Raw genomic sequence first — 21100 nt, 5'->3', positions numbered from 1 at the left:
AAAAAAAAAAAAAAAAAAAAAAAAAAAAAAAAAAAAAAAAAAAAAAAAGTTCCACCTGCTAGCTAGTGCTCATAATTGAATTGATAAACCCTACGATTTCGTGTAGAACAAGGCAGAGACTACGTTTAGTTGGATTATAAGCGTTGACTTCCACGATTTTCAGCTTAGTTTACACGATAGGCTTTGCTACTTAGTACCCATGCATGATGAACGATTTGGTTTGGAAATTAATTCATATGATTTCTAAAAACCTAGAAAAAAAAAAAAAAAAGAAGACTTGATACACAAATGACATTAATTAGCTATAGACTTCAATGTCGATCAGAAGAGTATATTGATGATGAGTCTGTAGTTGGAAGATCTGTGCGTGGTGTGTTGCATTGCATCAAGCATAGTTAGGTGATCCTCCAAGACTTGCAGATGGTTCATGGCTTCATGCCAGATGTTAAATCCTAGAGTCCTTATAAATACATACATGGAGAATGCTTAAACTCTTCAAATCCCTGGATATTGAATCTTAGTTTGACTCACTTTCGGAATGGCTAGATGTCAAAGACAGCATATCGCCTAGATGTCTCCATAGACTGGTCGCTCAAGCTACTCTCTATGCAATCTGGATGGAACGCAACAACAAATATCACAACAACACATCTACAGATGCTCAGATCCTGTTCAAGGGGCTAGACCGACAAATCAGAGATGCAATCTTGGCGAAGAAGAAGCGTAAACATTTAAAAGGAAAGGTTTGTAGCATGTCAATATCATATAAAATGAAAGGTTTGTAGTAGATACAAAAGCTTTACACATAAAATCATCCCTTGCCAAAAAAAAAGATAAAAAACAAGGCAGGAACTATTAATGTAGGAACAGATGGGTAGAGGATTCTAGTCATACTTTAGCCAAATTTGCATAAGGTCTTTGAAATGTTTACAATGAAGTCTTCCTCTCGGTATTGTAAAAGAAAATGTAGAATAGTTCTAGGAGACTATTGATGGCAGTATGCTTATTTGTTTGGACCATTTATGTTTTCCAGCATCTTATACAACCCATAACGCAATATTTTCTCTAAAACCAGAATCAAAAGTAAGAACATAAGTAGTTTTTTATTTGTTAATCCAAGTAGAATGCAAAACCAATAAAAAAATGAACAAAGTGGACAAAAGAGAAACAAGTAACACTTGCTCATTACTGGCCACAGTTGATAAACTGAACACTGGGAATGTGTTGGACTTTGTAGTAATCTTTCCCACCTATTACCAATTTCTCAGTCCACTCCCTCTTCATTCTTTCTATCTTCAGTTCCTTCAAGCAACTTATGAATTTGAGCCCATCCGGGAGTTGCTTCAGCTTTTTGCAATTGTCTATAGTCAAAGTACGAAGACATGGCATCGACCCTTCCTCTACTCTCCACTCTACCAACTCTTTTTTATACGACATTTTGAGAGCAAATAGTTGAGGAAATCCTCCTTTCGAGCACACCATTCTCCTTCCCACGAATGCACCAGATGAAAGATAAACCGATTTCAAATGAAGCAACTTCTCTAGAATCGGCATTGGATCTTCCTCCATGCGGCATCCGATTAGCCATATGTGCGCAAGAAGGGGAGGGAACCGGTATTGATCCGGAAACCTTAGCATATGCATGGACAAAGTTAAATCCTTTAGATGAACAAAATCAAGAACGAGTTCTCCCCCATGTTCAGCCACACTGATATTTTCAAAATCATAAAAACTAAGCGTTTCGAGATTTCTCAGTTCACCAAGAGATGATAACAGATTTTCAAAAGTACACCCGCCACTGAAAATCACATTGAGTACCGTGAGCTTTGTCATACGGAGTAGGTCCGTCACGCTACTGTGTTTAGTAGAAAAATTCGTCAAGGACTCCAAGTTAACTAGATCACTCAGTTCCAACTTGGTTTTAGCAGGCATTGAACGAGGTGAGCGAAGGTATCTTAGTTCTTGCAGCTCTTTCAAAACATTTGGCACATGAACTAGTAACCGATCAACAACACCTAAGTTCAAACAGAGAAGAAGCTTTAGATTCCGTAGAGAAGAAGGTAGATGAGATACCCCAGCCTCGTATAAACTCAAGAATCTCAAGTGAATCAACTCTCCGATGCTTGATGGTAACTTCCCTCCAAACTGTACGTAAGAAAGATCTAACACTCTGAGCAACGGTAAATATCGGAGACCTGAAAGCTTCCACAAGTTTTCGTCGGCTCCAAAAACCAAAACAGATCTAACTTTTTTGTTGTCTTTATGTCCCAGCATATGAACTGCATTACCATTATGTAGAACAAGTCTGCGACACCTACAAGGAGATTGAGCATTGATGGTAGTAACGGTAGCTATAGGAACTTTGACAACTTGAAGAAAGTTCTCTTCTTTGGCTTTAGATAAACAAACTTCTCTCATCATGTCATGCATTTGACAATACTCTATTCTGGAACTCAAATAGCTTTCTTCAACAACAACCATATTTCTCCTCACTAGCTCATCTAGGTAGCTTTCTCCACTATCTTGAATGGTTGATCCATCGTAAATTGACACTATTATTCCTTCTGCAACCCAGTAGTTGAACAATGTCTTAACTTCTATCTTGGAATCTTCAGGGAAATGAGCCAAGTAAAGGAAGCAATGCTTTAACTGCATAGGCAAATCTTCATAACTCAAAGTCAATACTCGGTAAACCGAATTGGGATTGTTTTCATTCAAACCAGAGTTTCCTACTATATACTCTTTTCCACTCGAGGACTGTATGTTTCTTAGCTAACAACCCTCCCAACACTTTAACGGCTAACGGTAGTCCTCCACAATATGTCACCATTTCCTTTCCCATGGCTTCATCAACCCTAAATCCTGAAAACCAGGACAAGATAATATATATTACACTTCTCAGTCTTAAAAGGATTCATAAGAGAAAAATCAATGCACAAAGATTCTTTTANAACTAGATCACTCAGTTCCAACTTGGTTTTAGCAGGCATTGAACGAGGTGAGCGAAGGTATCTTAGTTCTTGCAGCTCTTTCAAAACATTTGGCACATGAACTAGTAACCGATCAACAACACCTAAGTTCAAACAGAGAAGAAGCTTTAGATTCCGTAGAGAAGAAGGTAGATGAGATACCCCAGCCTCGTATAAACTCAAGAATCTCAAGTGAATCAACTCTCCGATGCTTGATGGTAACTTCCCTCCAAACTGTACGTAAGAAAGATCTAACACTCTGAGCAACGGTAAATATCGGAGACCTGAAAGCTTCCACAAGTTTTCGTCGGCTCCAAAAACCAAAACAGATCTAACTTTTTTGTTGTCTTTATGTCCCAGCATATGAACTGCATTACCATTATGTAGAACAAGTCTGCGACACCTACAAGGAGATTGAGCATTGATGGTAGTAACGGTAGCTATAGGAACTTTGACAACTTGAAGAAAGTTCTCTTCTTTGGCTTTAGATAAACAAACTTCTCTCATCATGTCATGCATTTGACAATACTCTATTCTGGAACTCAAATAGCTTTCTTCAACAACAACCATATTTCTCCTCACTAGCTCATCTAGGTAGCTTTCTCCACTATCTTGAATGGTTGATCCATCGTAAATTGACACTATTATTCCTTCTGCAACCCAGTAGTTGAACAATGTCTTAACTTCTATCTTGGAATCTTCAGGGAAATGAGCCAAGTAAAGGAAGCAATGCTTTAACTGCATAGGCAAATCTTCATAACTCAAAGTCAATACTCGGTAAACCGAATTGGGATTGTTTTCATTCAAACCAGAGTTTCCTACTATATACTCTTTTCCACTCGAGGACTGTATGTTTCTTAGCTAACAACCCTCCCAACACTTTAACGGCTAACGGTAGTCCTCCACAATATGTCACCATTTCCTTTCCCATGGCTTCATCAACCCTAAATCCTGAAAACCAGGACAAGATAATATATATTACACTTCTCAGTCTTAAAAGGATTCATAAGAGAAAAATCAATGCACAAAGATTCTTTTATTTTATATATGAAATGAAAGTATTATACCAGTTTCGTTTCTCCTAGGGGATACAATTCTCTCAAATAGCTTCCAGCTTTCTTCGGGAGTAAGGATTCTTGGTCTAAAGGCAAAACATGCTGGATCCACATGTAAACCAATATCTTCATTGCGGGAAGTAAGTAACAACTTCCAACCTGCAAAATACTTATCGTTCATGATAGTGAAATGAAATAAAAGGCATCTATTACCAACCTTATTGGTGATTTATGTATGTACAGTTAGATTTAGAGCTCACCTCTCTTATGGGGAAACACAGCTTTTATTCGGTCCCAGTCTTCTTCTTTCCATATATCATCGAGGACAAGCAGATATCTACCGGTTTCCAACAATTCAAAGAGTTTACCTTGGAGTGTATATTCATCCATCTGTATAATGCCCTCATCATATGGTCTAAGATCTTGCAAGATCCTTTGCCAAACATCCTTACGCGTAAACTGTTGCGAAACACATACCCATGAGAATCCATCAAAATGGCGTCGGACAATGTCATGATGAAAAACTTGCCTAGCGAGTGTGGTTTTACCAATACCGCCCATTCCAGAAACAGAAACCACTTGAATGCTATCATCCTCCACCAAATGATCAACCAATTCTTCAACACTCTGATCCAACCCCACAAGATCACTTCCAGATTTGTTAGAAAATGTTTGTCTGATCTCCCTTTGTCTTTCTTGCAGAGACAGAGACAGTGAACGGCCACCACTATCGATAATATGTTGTATCCCTAAACTCTGCATTCCAGCAATCACCTCAGAGATCCTCTTAGTTATACCTTCGATATCAGAAGCAAAGTTCCGGCTATCTACTAAAACGCAAGCAAGTCTTCTCGCATGCTTCTTGATCCCTTTATCTTTTCCTCTAAGTTCTTTCAGAAGAAAGGATTCGATAATATCATCAGCATCATAGACAATGTCCTTGACATCTTCCAAGAAGTTTCTCGCCCTTTCACTTTCATTTTTCTTATCATCTGCATCTTTCAGCAACGACTGTAACCTTCCCAGCTGACGCTTTAGTCCATCAACTTGCTCATCTATACCATTCAATCGGGCAGATTCTCGAGTTAGAAGCTCCCAAAGCTTCTCAACTCCAAATGATACAACTGCCTCAGCCATATACTACAACAAAATACAGAAGACGGATATCAAAGCAAAACAAGCAGACATAAACTATATATATGAAACAAGATTGACTGAAACTGGTCGCAACCTCCTTTGAAAGAAGAGAGATCAATTTTTCAAAGTCAAAGTCAACCTTATCCAGCTACCAATCCATTGGCTAAGGGTAGTCCACAGTAATCAGTTATGACAATAACCTGTGATTCTTCATTCTCATCAGCTAGAAGATATTTTATTAAAACTTATTCTTTAACTCAGCATCATGACAATAAAGCTCCTTTGAGGACCCCGTTACTTCCTCCAACTAGCACATGTAAAGTATCAATTTTAAAGACTTTGCTGATCTTAACTTTTACTGTCGGTTAACTGAATTTTCATAGTATTTAGAGAAATGGGATGTTAAAGTCAACGGAGCTAATGAGAAAGTCATTTACCTTGAATCAAAACGACATGGAGCTAATTTGCCATTCTGACTTGTGGAGTGTTGTGGAACTTTCAACTTGGTGTTGTTCCCATGAGTCCTGCAGGCTGTAATCAATGAGATAATCACAACTTATCAATTAAGTTGTACTTCAAATGCTTAATTTGGTTACATTTAGTTATACTTCTTAGAAATCCAAACATTCGAACCTGAATCCAAATGAACTGGAAAGGCTAAAAAACAAAACGATGCATAGATTACTTTGAAAATTAAAGATACATTGGAATCAAAACTAAAAACAAAAAATCGTATAAACCAATTCATAGTCAACTTGAGTTTACAATGGTTCATGTTTTTCCAAAACCACAAAGCAGAACTAAACCCGAATTAAACTACCAAAATTGGCAATACTGTATGTAACCACATTGGCTCAAACAAGCATTCCATACAGAGAGCTAAATAGCTGATTCTACAACATCTCTAAGCTTAATCTATTATTGGAAGAGTTTCTATTCACCTTCCAATGCTCGAACTCCATGGAGCTTAACAAGAAGGAGCTTGCGTTCTTATGACCACCACCTCCGAATCTCTGAGAAACCGGAGTTGTGTCTTCTTCTACAACACTCCTCAAACTAATTTTCAGTTTCTTCTCATCTCCAAGCTCAGGAACTCTGTAAACAACAGCTCCAATACCTCGAAACTTCAGATTCTTGCTCTTCTCAGCCAATTGATTCCCTAATTCGCTTCTAAGCTCAGCAATCTCATCATCTGCATTCACAGCTAAACACCGTCCAAACTCTTCATCACAACCTCCTCCAAGAACAATCTCATATGACTGCTCCAACGCCTCGTGAATCAGTTTACGTTTCTTAGACAAACTCTGTTTTCCTCTGTTAATCACAGTTTCATGATCCAACGAGAGTAGCTGCTGAAACAACGACTGGTTAATATTGAAGTCGTACTCGATCTTCAAGTCCAAGATCCCACTGTTGAATGCTTTGCTCTCTGGTAGCTCCCACTTCCATATATCAGCGTCTTCGATATACTCGAACACACGTCTCATCCTCTTGAAATCATTCATCTCCTTGCAACAACTTCCTCTGCATTCATCAATCAGCTTCTGAGTAAAATAGTCGAACGCAATGGTGGCACCGCTTCTCTCTATATCCAAAACACAAGTAAGGTTCTTGCAAGTGGAAGAGGCATCATCACCTAAGCTCTCGATAGCGGTTTTATGGTGATCGAGGATCACGACATTTTCGACTTGAGGAGAGAGTTGTTGAACGAAACCAGGAGGTCCAGTGAAATCAAGAAGATAGAGATGACTGATTTCTTCAAGTGGAAGTTGGCTGATTGTGATCGGAGAGTAGACTGTGTTGGGGAAGAACAGTGAAGGGATTGAGTTTGCTGAGAAGTAGAGATGAGCGGCTAAAGCTGCGAAAACACCGTCGTGGCAAGGATAATGGTAGAGAACAGCCATCTTCTTCTGCATCATCTTCACTCCAAGATTCATTCCTGAAAAACCAAAAGATCATAACTTTTTTAATACGCAGAGTTCCAAAGGTGAATCATAAGCAATTCATCACTCAAAACTTACAGAGTGCGTGAATCGGAATTGATGAACTTTTTTGGATTAGTCCAAGAATAAAACTAAATAAAAGAACAAACAACCTCGTCGGTCGACCGACTTTAGGGTTCTCTGAACTGTAAATGACCAACGTATCCTTAATTATATAATGTTTGAAAATGAAAATATATTATACAGTAAACCTTATTACAATTAATAATGTTGGGAAATTTTATTAATTTATCATGAATCATTGTTATTGTATAGTGTAAACTAATAATTTAAAATATTATTTACAATAAATTCAAACAAATTCACTTATACATATGAGATACATAAATTTAGATTTATTAATAATAATATCAACAGTCATGTTTTAATAGCCTATCAAACTATGAAAATAAAAATGTTAAATATCAAGAAATTGAAATTTTTTTAAAAAAAATTCTATTTTTATGACATGTTATAGAATATTTTATATCATTATAGTTTGAAAATATCACATAACAATTTTTTTATAGATATGAGTTTTAGGTGAAAAAAAAATATGAGCTTTAGGAGAAAATTCAAAAATTTAAAGCATACATTATTATATCAGCATATATATATATATATATATATGTATAAATTTACGTGATTATTTAATTTATGATATTATTGACGCCATATTTTAAATGAGAATTTCAAAATAATTATTATTTTATTATCTTATCAAATTTTGTTATTTTTTACCTTGGCCCGACTCAGGATCAACAAAATTTATTAATTTATAGTGTTTATTAATTTATAGAGTATTAACTTATAGAGATTTTAGTGTATAATTTATTTTCTTTCATTGTTTGTTTTATCATAAGATTAAATTTACATTTGTGTTAGAAATTCGATAGTTGATAGTGTATTAAGTTTTTTCATTGTTTATTTTCTTTTATTTTCATTTTTTAGTAACATTTGTCTATCATTTTACAAAAATAAACATTTTGTTATAAACTTAGAGTGTAATATAATTTGTTTTCATATATTTTATTAGAGACTTGATCAACCTGATAGCATTGATTATCGGAGCTCTGAAGCACAATTTTCTCAGACGTCTTGTAGAGGATTTTTTTGAAACAATTTATGCATGTTCAAAAAAAAAAGGTTATATTAATTTCTTCTAATTAACATTACTTATCTAGTGTTTCCATCATCACGTTATGTTAATTTAAACGTAAATATTTTTATGTATGGAGGCTTTAACACAATGTTAATGTAATCGTAAACGACGAACATACCCTTAATTATATTATGTTGGAAAGTGCTAATGTATATATATATATATATATATATATATATATATATATATATATATTTCATTGTTTGTTTTATCATAAGTTTAATTTTACATTTGTATTAAGAAATTTGATACTTGATAGTGTATTAATTTTTTTCATAGTTTATTTTCCTTTATTTTCATTGTTTAGTAACTTTAGTCTATCATTTCATAAATATTAATATTTTGTTAGAGACTTAGAGTGTAATATAATTTGTTTTCATATATGTGTTCATTGTTCATTAAATTAATAATTAATCTGTTTATATTAATTTAAATGTAGATCTCTTCTTGTATGGAGGCTTTATGACAATATTAATTTAACAGTAAATGTTTTTTTTTATGGTGGTTTTAAGACAGTAGCTACTTGCAAAAGATTTCACTCAATCTTAACTTTAAAACAGCGACTACAAGATGGAATAACGGTTTTCACTTTGATGACAAGAGATATATAATTTTTTTAATTTAATCTGCTAACCTTTATAAACATTTAGTCATTTTCAGTATCTTCTCGAAAGTATTCAACATAATTCTAAATTAAAAATTTGTATTTTTGGAAAAAAAAACACAATAGACTATTTTTTTTTTTTGAATCTTTGAAATTTTGAATTTACTCTTTACACTAAGAAATACTCTACTAAAATGCATATGTATATATACCGCTTTTTCACACTTTCCAACATATATTAACCACAAAGATATATGGAGAAAAATATTAACCAAGGATTTCCCGTAAATTACATAAATTTACAAATAATATTTATAAACTACCCAGTTTTCAAACTCAACCAACTATATAAGATTATTAAATCATCCAACTATATTAGTTCAAAAACATCTAACCAAGAATATCAATTGGTTGTCAAAACTAAAATTGAACTGAAACTACTATTAAACCAAAAATACAACTTAGACAACTAAATGTTCAAACTCTGAAAAACAACATTAATTCAGGAAATAAAAATGTAAATCTTAAACAAAGAATTGATAAAAATACATCACGATTACAAATGTACCAAAAAAGTACCCAAAACTTAAAAGTATATTTTAATAGTATTACCAAATTATAATTTACAAAATAATTGTAAAAGTTAATTTATAAACAAATATTATACAAGCCGTTTTTAAAATATGAAAAAGTTTAAAATATTTCAAAAAACAATCTGGCATGATAGATTCTAGAAAACAATGATACTAGAAAATAATGACTTCTTCTTCATTCGTAAAATCATTGGAGTTGCAAATTTGATTATTATCAACTTAATTCACATATACAATGTTTGATATACAAAATAATATAATATAAAATATTTTGGTCTTTAGAACTTATTACATAATTATAACTACATTAAACTTTAAATAAGAATATTGTCTCACGCATAATATAAGTTTATAAATAATTTTAAATAAAATTTAATCAAACTTAGGTACATTTGGTAAAATAACCTTTTATTTGTAAGATTGACATAAGTAAACAAACACAAAAAATACAACATATTTGTTTCTTTAATAATTGTTCTTAAAAAATTGTTCTGATGTACGGTGAATTAAAATCTATTATATTAAAAGATGCTATTAACTGAAATTAAATAGAGGGAGAACAACATAGACTATATATCGTTTATTGTATATTGTGAAATGATTTCTGAAGGTTGAACAAATAGATGATGAGTTCTTCTTTTGGTTCAGGTTCTTATTAATTAACATTTTTTTTTTGAATTGAATGTAAAATTAATTCTAGATTAGTAAACGTTTTTACAAGTTATTGTTTTGAGTTTTAAACAGTGTCAAGCAAACCATGCTTCCACTCGAAGAGTAGACAACCAGAAGATTTATGGACCAGTTTCAGGCAATTGGATTCCTAGAGTCATGGATGAATTAAGAACAGATCAAGGGAACTGTTTCAACAATCAATTTAACATTATTTTAGATGAATCAAATGTGTCTTATTTATAAGATTAAGTCAAACAGAGTCGAATGGTAGACAAAAATAGAATTAAATCGTTAAATCATCATAACAAATCATTCAGCAGAGCTGCAGCCGCCACCATCACCATCTTCAACGACATCGCAGTCACTGCTGCCGCCTCCATCACCAATATTACCACGGCTGTCCCACGCCACCACTAACACCACCACGACGGCTGTCCCACGCCACCACTAACACCACCACGACGGCTGCCCTCAAAAAAGTAGTTGGTAACTTGTAGTATTATATTTTATCTTTTAAATCAACCGAAGGAAAATCATACCTCAATAACAGAGCTTGGTTCAGCGATGGGATCATTCCTCTGCACCACCACTTTACAGAGCTTCAATTAGGAGCAGATAGCACATTCTTCCGCTATCTAAATTGACGAGAGCCCATGTGGTAATGATTTACCTGTTTACAAGATTTGGCAATTCTCTAGTTCTTTTTGTTCCTTGTCCTGTATCACCAGAACAAGGTTCACAGCAACATTAACATGCATGACAAGAGTGACCTAGCACTGCAGCATTGCTGATAAAGGACCGTCTTCCGTTATTGCATTCAATAACAAATCAATCGAACCCGATCTCGCAGGTTCTTTGCACATTGTAGGTATCATAACCGACCATACATTTGCATCCTCAGCAGCATCCCCGTTATGCAAGCTACTTATAACTTTACTCAGAATCTCCAACTTTCCAATCTCACAAAGCTTTTGCAGAAAACTTTCTAGCCTATCCCTGCGAGGCTTGTAACCTTTGGAAAGCATTTCGTCCAAGATAACAGCTGCTTCTTGGAATTGTAAACTCTCGCAAAGACCATCAAAAACTATTCTGTAAGATAAGGTATCAGGGCTGCAACCTCTTCTGGGCATATCTTCAAACAAGTAAGTTGCTTCTTCCCATTTTCGGATTCTGAACAAGACACCAAGTATCATGTTATAGCTTATAACATCTGGCTTCAAGCCTTTATCTACCATATCATCCAAAACTCTATAAGCTGATTCAAAATCGTTCTCAACACAGAACCCGTGAATCAGGACATTGTAAGTCACTGTGTCGGGTTTGCATCCTTTCTCACTCATTTCATCCAAGATCCTCGACACCTCACTCGACCTGCCAGCTTTTATAAGCGAGCTAATCAAGGTAGAGTAAATAGCTGAGTCTACTTTAACCTTTCCTTCGTACGCCTCATCCTTAAGCTTAAACGCAAAACTCAATTCACCAATTTGACAAACCGCTTTGATCAACGACGCATAAATGTGAACAGTGGGACGTACTCCATACACTTTCAACATATCTTGCTTCATCTTCAATGCTTCCTTCACCCTCGAATTCTTGCACAGCCCGTGAATCATCGTCCCAAAGGTTACCCCAGTGGGCTTCACCTTTTTTTTAACCATTTCATCGAATAGCTTCAAGGCATCATCGAAACACCCGCTCTGAGAACATCCATTGATCAGTATATTGTAAGTACAAGCGTCAGGCTTACCAAACTCATCAATACCCAAAAGAAGCTTCCTCATTTTTTCAAACTCCCCGCACTTCAAAAGCGCACTTAACAGAGAATTCACTGATTTCACAGTGCGTTGGCAACGGTATTGAGGCATTTCGTCGAACACGTGGAGCGCACGACTAGGCAACCTTCCACGACCGAAGAAATTAATCACGTTGCAGAATATAATCTCCGTGGGAACGATCCGAGTATCGGTTTTGAGCTGGAGAAGCACCTGATCTAGCTCGTCAAACATCTTGGAGCCGCCGAGTTTCGTGATGATGAGATCGTAGCAAAGAAGCGAGTATCTAAACGGTCTTTTTGGGTTGGCTGATTCAGGATCAGGGTTTCGGAAAAGCTTAACTGCGGCGGAAGGATCATTCTCACGGCGGAGGAGAGACGCGAGCCTAAAGGAAGAAGAGACAGATTTCACGGTGGACATGGTTTAATCATCGTATCCGGTTTAATCAATGTGCTGTGTGTATAAATAAATATACTTGTACACTGTGTCTGTCATGATTGTTTTTAACATTTTCGACGTGGCCCAATTAGAAAGATCTGTCACCTACTCATATACCACAAGCTGTGTCACTTTAACCAAAAATATCACTCTGTCTGTCCGTCTTCTAGATTTCGCACGTTCGTATTAATTTGTTTAATTTTTTTTTTCTCATCAGATTTTCCAAAAAAAAAGAAACACACATCTCATCCTCTCTCTCTCTCTTCTTTCTCTCTCCTCTCTATTTCCAGATCGAAAACTTCTCTCTCTCTTCTTTCTCTCTTCCTTCTTCTTCTTTACAAATGCCTTTGTCACGGTCCCTCCTCTCGCGGAGGATCTCGAACTCGTTTAGGGATCATCAGGGAGAGACGACGACACCGGAACCCGATTCGATTCTGCTTCCGTCGGCATCGAACATGGCCGCTGGATCGTCGTCGTGGTCGGCGATGCTCCCTGAGTTGTTAGGCGAGATCATTCGTCGCGTGGAGGAGAGTGAGGACCGTTGGCCACAACGCCGTGATGTAGTGACTTGCGCCTGCGTTTCGAAGAAATGGAGAGAGATCACTCAGGATTTCGCTAGATCGCCTCTCAACTCCGGCAAAATCACTTTCCCTTCTTGCCTCAAATTGGTAACTCCCTTCTTTTGAAATTTTGTCAATTGAAGTTTTTTGGTTTGGTTGACACCTTTTGATTTCCACAAATTTGGGCTTTTTCGATTTCTCTGATCGTTTTAGGAATCGATTCTGTTAGAGGCACACTGCTTTGTTTATAAAAATTTGGTGCGAGTTACGACTTCATGATGTGTTTATGTTTTTTACAATTGGAGTCTTTGTTTATGGTCTTTGTTTTTTTGCTCTATGCATTAAAAAAGTTGCTATTTTTGGTTACGTTTTTTACAATTTGAGTCTTTTCTTTAGTTGTAGGTTTGCTTTTTTCGTTTAGAGCAATTGAAAGATTGGCATGATATTTGAGATTTTTCTGAGTGTTTCCTTTGAGATGCAGCCAGGTCCTCGAGAGTTTTCGAATCAGTGCTTGATAAAGAGGAACAAGAAGACATCGACTTTCTACTTGTATCTTGCTCTTACTCCATGTAAGTTAATTTCCAAAACAAAATATCACTTTTTTCCTTTGTTGCCTTCTTATTAGTTGATTGGGTCAATATTGGAAAAGTTTATATATCTGGCAATGAAAAGTCTAGGTTTTTTTGGTTTGAATAGTGTGAAAACGATTGGATTTAGTGAATTCCTAGGCGTACAATGTAAGTTGTCCCAGTCTTTCGCCTAATATGTAATGCCTTGAGTGGTCGGGTCATTGAAAGAACTTACCAACCAATTGCCATAAATAAGTATTGACTTTTTTGTTGACCTCGGTGGGTGATGATGAAGAATAGTCCCAGCTTCAGTCTATTATAGGAGTTGTTGACCAGTGGAGTAATTTGCAAGGCTTTGATAATCTTTTTATTCAGTTCTTCACTGAATAATATTCTGAGTTACATCAATGGTCTGGTTAGGTTAAATAATTTACAAGTGGGGTTAACTAAGAGCAGATTGCTTTTTGTTGTTTTGGAACAAGTTCAAGTGATTTTCGATTATACTTCATTTAGTTATCCGGTAGGATTCTTTCTTGGCTTTAAAATGTTGCTTATTATACTACGGCTAGTTTATCTTTTAGACTCTGCATTTACTAATTTCCTTTAGTATCTTCTGTTTACCAGCATTCACTGATAAAGGAAAGTTTCTTCTGGCGGCACGGAGGTTCAGGACCGGTGCTTATACTGAGTACATCATATCACTTGATGCTGATGATTTCTCTCAAGGAAGTAATGCATACGTTGGAAAATTAAGGTATTATCAATGTGTGCAACACTGAATATCCTTGGCGGTCATTTAATCTGTAAAGCAAGATTGCCTTCTCCCTTCTCAGAAATTTTAAATTTGTTTTTGCCACTCTTGGAACTGAAATCTTGGTGTTTTTTGGCTTAGAATATGAGTGGTGGCTTGAAATCTAAGGTTCATGTTTATTTTTGATATAATTTAGAAAGGCTTGATCTATTCATTAACATAAGATAGATATTTATACATAATGGTAGAAATATGATAAGGCTAAGTTTCCTATTCTAAGATAAATACAAATTTAAATAATATAGGAGATAAATGTAAATGTTTCTAATGTATATCTTCTAGCTCTTTCGAGTTGATCTTGGTAGGTCTCCGGTTTCCTTGATAATTTTTTTGGAAACTTTTGCAGATCAGATTTTCTTGGGACCAACTTTACAGTATACGATAGCCAACCGCCACATAACGGAGCGAAGCCTTCAAACGGCAAAGCCAGTCGCAGATTTGCATCGAAGCAGATAAGCCCTCAAGTTCCAGCAGGCAACTTTGAAGTCGGTCATGTTTCTTATAAATTCAACCTCTTGAAATCAAGAGGTCCAAGAAGAATGGTAAGCACACTCCGATGCCCATCCTCCTCATCCTCTTCGTCATCATCCGCTGGACTCTGTTTCGACCAGAATCCATGTGATGTAACCAAAATAATGAAAAAACCCAACAAGGATGGTTCCAGCTTCACAATACTAAAGAACAAAGCTCCGAGATGGCACGAGCACTTGCAATGCTGGTGTCTCAATTTCCATGGACGAGTAACTGTTGCGTCTGTCAAGAACTTTCAGTTGGTTGCGACCGTGGACCAAAGTCAACCGAGCGGTAAAGGCGATGAAGAAACAGTTCTTCTACAGTTTGGCAAAGTGGGAGATGACACTTTCACAATGGATTATAGGCAGCCTCTTTCTGCATTTCAGGCTTTTGCTATCTGTCTCACAAGTTTCGGCACTAAACTTGCCTGCGAGTGAAACCCCCAGCAAAAAAGGCAACACAAAAATAAAGAAATATATATTAAAGAAAAAAAAAGCGAACGTCTCTGCAAAAAGTGTAATGTTTTGTATTTACCAAAAAAAAAAGTGTAATGTTTTGTTGTAATCATGTGTAAGTGTAAACGCAAGGTATTGTGGAAGGAGAAGAAGCACGTAATTATTACTATGTAAGCACCAAACTGTAACTTGAAAACCCAAAATCAAAAATGTATTTCTTAAACATTATTCTTACCGCAGTTGTTTTCTCTGTTACTAGTTTACAACTAACAACGAAACGAGTAATTCTGCTGCCTTTGAACCAAGTGTCCATGGTCTTCTTGTTTTAATTTACAAGGTAGTAGTTTGGAACTTGACTTAACCGGGTCTTCCTGCACTCTTTTGCTGATAATTCCTTTGTAGGTAGGAGTAGTTTTCTAATTAATGTTTGGTTGAAAACAAAAAAGGATAATTTGGAACTTTACGTAGACAAGTCACGTATGTTTTGTTTGGAACTTTAGCCGGTTTAATCGTCTCGTGTTTTGACTACTTAATCTGTGCAAGGATTTCAATTCATATAAGTTTGGAAATCGATATTCTTGTCACTTTTTCCGGTAAATGACAATTGGATGCCTTTTAGCCAACTAATTGAGTTCATACAACTATCAGGACCTCGGGTCGCCAAGCAAAAATAATGATTTTTTTTTGTTTTGTTAAGATTACTGATTTTCATCAATAAAAATTGAATAATTATAATATTTATTTTTTTGCAAACAATATTTTCATATGAAAATCATAATTTTACAAAAATTATAATCTTTATAAACTTATATAATTGATTAACTATCAGGAGATTCAGGACCTCGGCTTATAATCCAGGTCGTCGTCTTATTCCTTCGTCATAGTTTTCTACATTGCTCATCATCCCTAACTGCAGTCTTGAGGGATTCCTCCGATAGGATCAAAGTTTCTACATTTCGACAAATCAACAGAGTTGACTCCAACGAATAAGACGATTGTTATGAGGAGCGTCAAGAAGAAACATATATCACTACAAAATATATACATTGATACCACCTCGTAATAGCACGATTTTCAAAACTGCTACCGAAGTTGAGTTTATAATTTGGTTACCATATGATAGCATTGTTTAAACGCTATAATAGTTTTTTTAAGAAGTGGGAACTAAAATCACTTATTCCGCCAAACACTTAGCAAATTTTACCAAAAAATAAAAATATTAAACACTTTATCGCACTCTCTCTCCTTCACTTCACCCCTTTTCTCTTTTGGTTGCTGAAACCCTAAAATCTCGAGAGGCAATTCCGTTAATAAACTCCCCGTCGCCGCCCTCTGAAGCACCGCCGGACTTAATCTCAGTTGAAGGTTGGTTTGTTCGAGTCTCTCTCCTACACTTCACCCAGTTACCCGTAAATCTCTTACACACACCAATTCGCCGTCGCCGTCACCGCCCTCTGAAGTACCGCCGGAGTTAAGTTCTGGATTTGAGCTCCACTCGAAGGTTGTTTGCTTCCTCATATGATTGTTTTATATAAGTTTTGATTTTTGGACATTCAATAGATTTTTTCAATTGATTCAGAGCATATTAGTACCCGATTTGTTATGAAATTGATTCACAGTTATGAAATTGGAACAATACACAGTTATTTTTCGACATGCAATAGATTTGTTTAATTGTATTAGAGCTCATTAGTATCCGATTAGTTATGTATCCAATTAGTCTCTTCGATTTTGTTTAAGTATCCAATTGAAACTTATACTCTTTCTCTAATTATGTTTTGCAAGTGTTGCTAAGTGTACATCTTGGAACTGAACAAGCTTTTATTTATCTCCATTTACAGGACAGGTTAGTAGCTTCTTTCTTTTCGTCTCTTATGTGTATCGAACAATCTTGCTAAGTGTATATCTTGTTTTTTTTTTTTCTCTGTTTGGTTGTTTCTAAATACTGTTTTCTGTTTTTGATTGCTATTGATTTAATATATCTGATATAGTTGTCTAAATACTGTTTTGTGTTTGTGATTGTTATTGATTTAATATATGCGATATATGTGTTTGTGATTGTGATTCATGTCTAAAATTCTGTCAATAAATCGTATATGTTGTTTATGTACTAAGGTTAGATCATATAATGGTGGACAAGGATTTGGTGCATCTTTGCAGGTATATCATTGCATAAATTATACAGGTTAGGCTAACTTAAGTAGGGGTTTAGAGAGTTTACTTTTTTTTTTCTCTTCAATTATGCAATGAAGAGCTGATCCAACTTACGAGAGAGGGGCTTCAAATTTTGTACGAGTTGTGGCTGCTGATTTGGGAGATGGTGATATGATTATATGTCCTTGCATGGACTGTCGTAACATTGATCGTCACTCAGCCAGTGTTGTAGTTGACCATCTTGTTACAAGGGTATGGATGAAGCTTGTTAGTTCTGATCATCCATCAGTTGCAACAAATGAAGGACAAGATACACTTAGCCAACTGTTAGGACCAGATAATCCCGGTCGAATGAGGGCAATGGGCAGAAATATGAGTAAGACCAAATTAGCTTGTTTCCAAGTTAAGCACAAGTGTTTCGCTGAAATGGAAGAGAATCAAATTAAGCTCAAGCACAAGATTACTGAACTACAAAATGAAATTTTCAATCTGAAGAACCAGGTAATGCACTATTCTATTTGTTCAATAAGCTGATGGATAATGATGTAAACTTTGTTTGATATTTTTCTTGCATGTTACAGAGACAAGAAGTTGAAGTTGGTGAAAACTCCGCTGCAAGGGTAGGTGATTAATAATCCATTATATTGATTTCTTTATAATTATACACTCTGATTTTGTTTTTAATAATCTAAATTTGCGTAGAGTGTGAACAAAAAATCACAACCAAAGTGTATTTTGATTGACTGGGCTGGTGATGCTACGAATGTTGTTGAGGGACGTATTATATCGACGGATCCAGATGATGTTGTGAATGGGATTCGTTTAGGTCCTTTAGATTATAAAGTATTGGTTGACACTGCCACTGTACCCGAAGCATTCCTTTGGAGATCTGCTAGTGAAATGTTCACGATTGAAGAATATGTTGGGCACATGATTGCATGGCCTGCCACGAAGTGTGTTAGTCTAGAACAGTGGGACCACGAAGAAGATATGGCACCACTTGTAAAGTTTCTATCTTGTTTATTAATTAATAAGTTTGTACATATTATAGATCATCTAGAATACTTAAGTGATTTGTTAATGTTTTTCATAGGGCACAAGAACCAATTCTTTGAACAAATGCAAACTACTTGATCTGTCTGACGATGATGTAGTTGTTGCTGAAGGCCGTTGGAACACACAAGATCAAAAAGCTTTGGTGAATGGACTTCCACTCGGACCAAAGGGTGTAAAAGTTTTTGTTGATGTGGTACACGAACCCAACACATTTATTTGGAGGCCTACAAAAGATGTGACATACATAGAGGACTGTTTACTGTCTTTTGTAGCATGGCCTGTCACCAAAGTTGTCTTTGAAAACAACCTAGATGCAACAGGTCAGTTATCTCCTACTCAAAAGTCTGCATCTAAATCGCATAAGACACAAACCTCAGCATCATGCGAGAAGTCTCCAAGAACAGTTCCAAAATCTAATGCAATGGAAACTCAAACAGCTGCATAGTCACCTCTTCGAAGATCTCCGGTAAGTTATATTAATTTATATGTTCTGAGAAGTTGATTATGGTTATGTCTCATTCCTGTAGTAATTGGTTGATATTGTCAAATTGTCAGCGAAAAAATGGAGCTATCAAGGAAAATCAGAAGTGTAAGTTAATGGATATTAGCGAAAAGAAGCGGGTTGTTGCTGAAGGACGGGTGCATTCAACTGATCCAGAGCAAAAGATACACTGTGTTCGCTTGGGTCCTAACGTTGTGCGAGTTTGGATAGATATAGTCAAGGTAGATGACACAGCGGTTTGGAGGCCATCAGATGAGATTGAGTATATGAGAGATACACTTGGTTCATCTATCGCATGGCCAATTGATCAGTTGGTCATCTATTGACTGTTGTAAACTGATGCTTGTGCTTTTGGTAAGTATTATTTACTGTGATGCTTGTGCTTTTAGTATTTCATGTGCAAAACTGATATAAGACAATGTCCATTATTGCAGGGGATGAAGCAACTTTGGTCCAGCTAGTTTAAGACTAGTCTTATGTATTTCGAATTTGGAATATTTTATGTTTTGCATTTTGGATTTGGAATTGTGTTTGGGATGTTATTCAGAATGATTTTGAGATGTTATATAAATGGTTTCTTTCTCTGAAATTACAGATTATATATATTATATATGATAGCATGTTCTATTTTAAAAGATAGCACTAAGTCATCAATATAATAGCAGGAGAAATTTTTTTTATGCAACTACAATAGCAAAAAAAAGACGTTATATCATAGCGAATAAACTTAGTTATGTAATAAAATAATACAACACGAAAAAGAGTTATGAAAACATAATTTACGGCAATAAATATTTGCTATTGTACAATGATATATCATAGCACCCAATTTGAGTTGTTAGAAAAAATTAAATTTTTTTATAAATGGTTATGAAAAAATAAATAACGGCATTCAGATATTGCTACGAAAAAACTAAATTAAAACATTTAACTAATGCTATTGTATATGAACTTATTATAGCTTAGAAAAATAAAACTATCGTAGATAGGTATCTACCATAGCTGCCGATATCATAGCATTTATGAAATCGCTATGTATTACCTATGATAGCATATTTTCCGAGCTAACAATGTACGTCTTTCTTGTAGTGATACTGCAAATCCTTTCGATGTAGTCATCTTAAATATAGTTTTATCAACAAAAAATTACTGCAAATCCTTTTTTAATTTTCTCTTTTCGGTTATGTTCTTTAATTTTGTTTACAACTGGATCTTGTTTATATATATATGCAATAAGCTTACTAGAAATGGTGTGAAAATACAATACTTTCGTATGGTCAGCCTGGTCTTCAGGATAAGTAAGGGTTGCTCTTTGTTTTCCAAATTTATCGTACAGTTCATATTAATCGTTCATTTCTTTCAATTAGCTCGGTAGCTAGATTTTATACATCACAATATATATTTTCACAGCTAACCATGCATCAATATTTTTTCAAAAACTCCATCGCCACACTATTATGATAATCACGTGAAGACTCATTAGAAAAAAATGAAGGATCTAGAAAAGGTTAGGTTAAATCCAAGGAAAACAAAAGTATTTGAATTTTGTTTTAAATGATTTTTAGTTAAATGTATATACAGTATTTGTGCTCAAAAGCTTTCAACGGCATTAACCACGATACTCTCACTCTTCCATATATACATCTTTTAGTTGAATCGGATATATGTCATAAGGCACCACCACCACGTACCATGCAATATTGCTTCCGTGAAGCATCCCACTTATAAAAGTGTTTTAATTAAAGGATGCTGTCAAATTAACAAATTAAAAAGCTCCTTTTGTTTTCTTTTTTTGACAGCAACAAAAGCTCTTTTAATAAAAAAGGAACAAAAGGAAGTGTTTTCACACTTGTCCTTTCTTCCCAAACTCATCTTCTTCCTGATAATGGACTTCAATTATCACCTAATACGTTAACCAAATTATCAGCTAACCAGCATACCTTATAATCAGTTTATCATTATAATTCAGCATTATTCATAGTGAGAAGAAAAAAGTATTTAGCAATACTAAAAAGTCAACAAAAAAAAAAAAACTCATCTTAATAAGACACCGCGATACATCATAATTCATACGTAATTAAGGAGTGTACGAAAGC

At 35.2% G+C, this 21100-nt stretch overlaps 4 protein-coding genes across 7 annotated transcripts; 1 reads left to right on the top strand and 3 right to left on the bottom strand.

Moving 5' to 3' along the window:
- LOC104778272 (probable disease resistance RPP8-like protein 2) lies at nt 1052–5185 on the bottom strand. The gene is made up of 4 exons (XM_019243972.1): nt 4285–5185; nt 4037–4183; nt 3799–3920; nt 1052–2757 (listed from the first exon to the last, which is right to left on the bottom strand). Exons 1-4 carry the CDS (start codon nt 5159–5161, stop codon nt 1186–1188), a joined length of 2718 nt encoding a protein of 905 aa, XP_019099517.1. The 5' UTR covers nt 5162–5185; the 3' UTR covers nt 1052–1185.
- Nucleotides 5091–7270, bottom strand: LOC104778273. Of its 3 annotated transcripts, none has more exons than XM_019243959.1 (4): nt 7183–7270; nt 6103–7100; nt 5599–5692; nt 5091–5164 (listed from the first exon to the last, which is right to left on the bottom strand). In XM_019243959.1, the coding sequence occupies exons 2-3, from the start codon at nt 7096–7098 to the stop codon at nt 5660–5662; spliced, it is 1029 nt and encodes a 342-aa protein (XP_019099504.1). In that variant the 5' UTR covers nt 7099–7100; nt 7183–7270; the 3' UTR covers nt 5091–5164; nt 5599–5659. The 3 variants fall into 3 exon arrangements, with proteins under 3 accessions (XP_019099504.1, XP_010500980.1, XP_019099503.1); XM_010502678.2 differs by lacking the exon at nt 5091–5164 and adding an exon at nt 5370–5468; XM_019243958.1 differs by lacking the exons at nt 5091–5164; nt 5599–5692 and having other exon boundaries at nt 5874–7100.
- Nucleotides 10393–12406, bottom strand: LOC104778270 (putative pentatricopeptide repeat-containing protein At1g53330). 2 transcript variants are annotated; one of them, XM_010502672.2, is made up of 2 exons: nt 10714–12406; nt 10393–10639 (listed from the first exon to the last, which is right to left on the bottom strand). In XM_010502672.2, exon 1 carries the CDS (start codon nt 12364–12366, stop codon nt 10945–10947), a length of 1422 nt encoding a protein of 473 aa, XP_010500974.1. In that variant the 5' UTR covers nt 12367–12406; the 3' UTR covers nt 10393–10639; nt 10714–10944. The 2 variants fall into 2 exon arrangements, with proteins under 2 accessions (XP_010500974.1, XP_010500975.1); XM_010502673.2 differs by having other exon boundaries at nt 10393–10605.
- LOC104778269 (tubby-like F-box protein 7) lies at nt 12609–15515 on the top strand. Its single transcript, XM_010502671.2, has 4 exons — nt 12609–13052; nt 13426–13513; nt 14138–14267; nt 14671–15515. Exons 1-4 carry the CDS (start codon nt 12726–12728, stop codon nt 15272–15274), a joined length of 1149 nt encoding a protein of 382 aa, XP_010500973.1. The 5' UTR covers nt 12609–12725; the 3' UTR covers nt 15275–15515.

The sequence above is a fragment of the Camelina sativa genome, chromosome 3, assembly GCF_000633955.1.
Source record: "Camelina sativa cultivar DH55 chromosome 3, Cs, whole genome shotgun sequence".
Taxonomy (NCBI): domain Eukaryota; kingdom Viridiplantae; phylum Streptophyta; class Magnoliopsida; order Brassicales; family Brassicaceae; genus Camelina; species Camelina sativa.
This window is presented reverse-complemented; position numbering and strand designations above follow the sequence as displayed.

Excerpts from the sequence above, each read along its gene's own strand:
- LOC104778272 (XM_019243972.1), bottom strand. The coding sequence starts at position 5,161 with ATGGCTGAGGCAGTTGTATCATTTGGAGTTGAGAAGCTTTGGGAGCTT. Across the intron at positions 4,184-4,284 it reads TGTGTTTCCCCATAAGAGAG|GTTGGAAGTTGTTACTTACT; the intron begins GTGAGCTCTAAA and ends AGTATTTTGCAG. Across the intron at positions 2,758-3,798 it reads CAGTCCTCGAGTGGAAAAGA|TCCTCGAGTGGAAAAGAGTA; the intron begins GTATATAGTAGG and ends AGAAACATACAG.
- LOC104778273 (XM_019243958.1), bottom strand. The coding sequence starts at position 7,098 with ATGAATCTTGGAGTGAAGATGATGCAGAAGAAGATGGCTGTTCTCTAC.
- LOC104778270 (XM_010502672.2), bottom strand. The coding sequence starts at position 12,366 with ATGTCCACCGTGAAATCTGTCTCTTCTTCCTTTAGGCTCGCGTCTCTC.
- LOC104778269 (XM_010502671.2), top strand. The coding sequence starts at position 12,726 with ATGCCTTTGTCACGGTCCCTCCTCTCGCGGAGGATCTCGAACTCGTTT. Across the intron at positions 13,053-13,425 it reads TCCCTTCTTGCCTCAAATTG|CCAGGTCCTCGAGAGTTTTC; the intron begins GTAACTCCCTTC and ends TTTGAGATGCAG. Across the intron at positions 14,268-14,670 it reads GCATACGTTGGAAAATTAAG|ATCAGATTTTCTTGGGACCA; the intron begins GTATTATCAATG and ends AAACTTTTGCAG.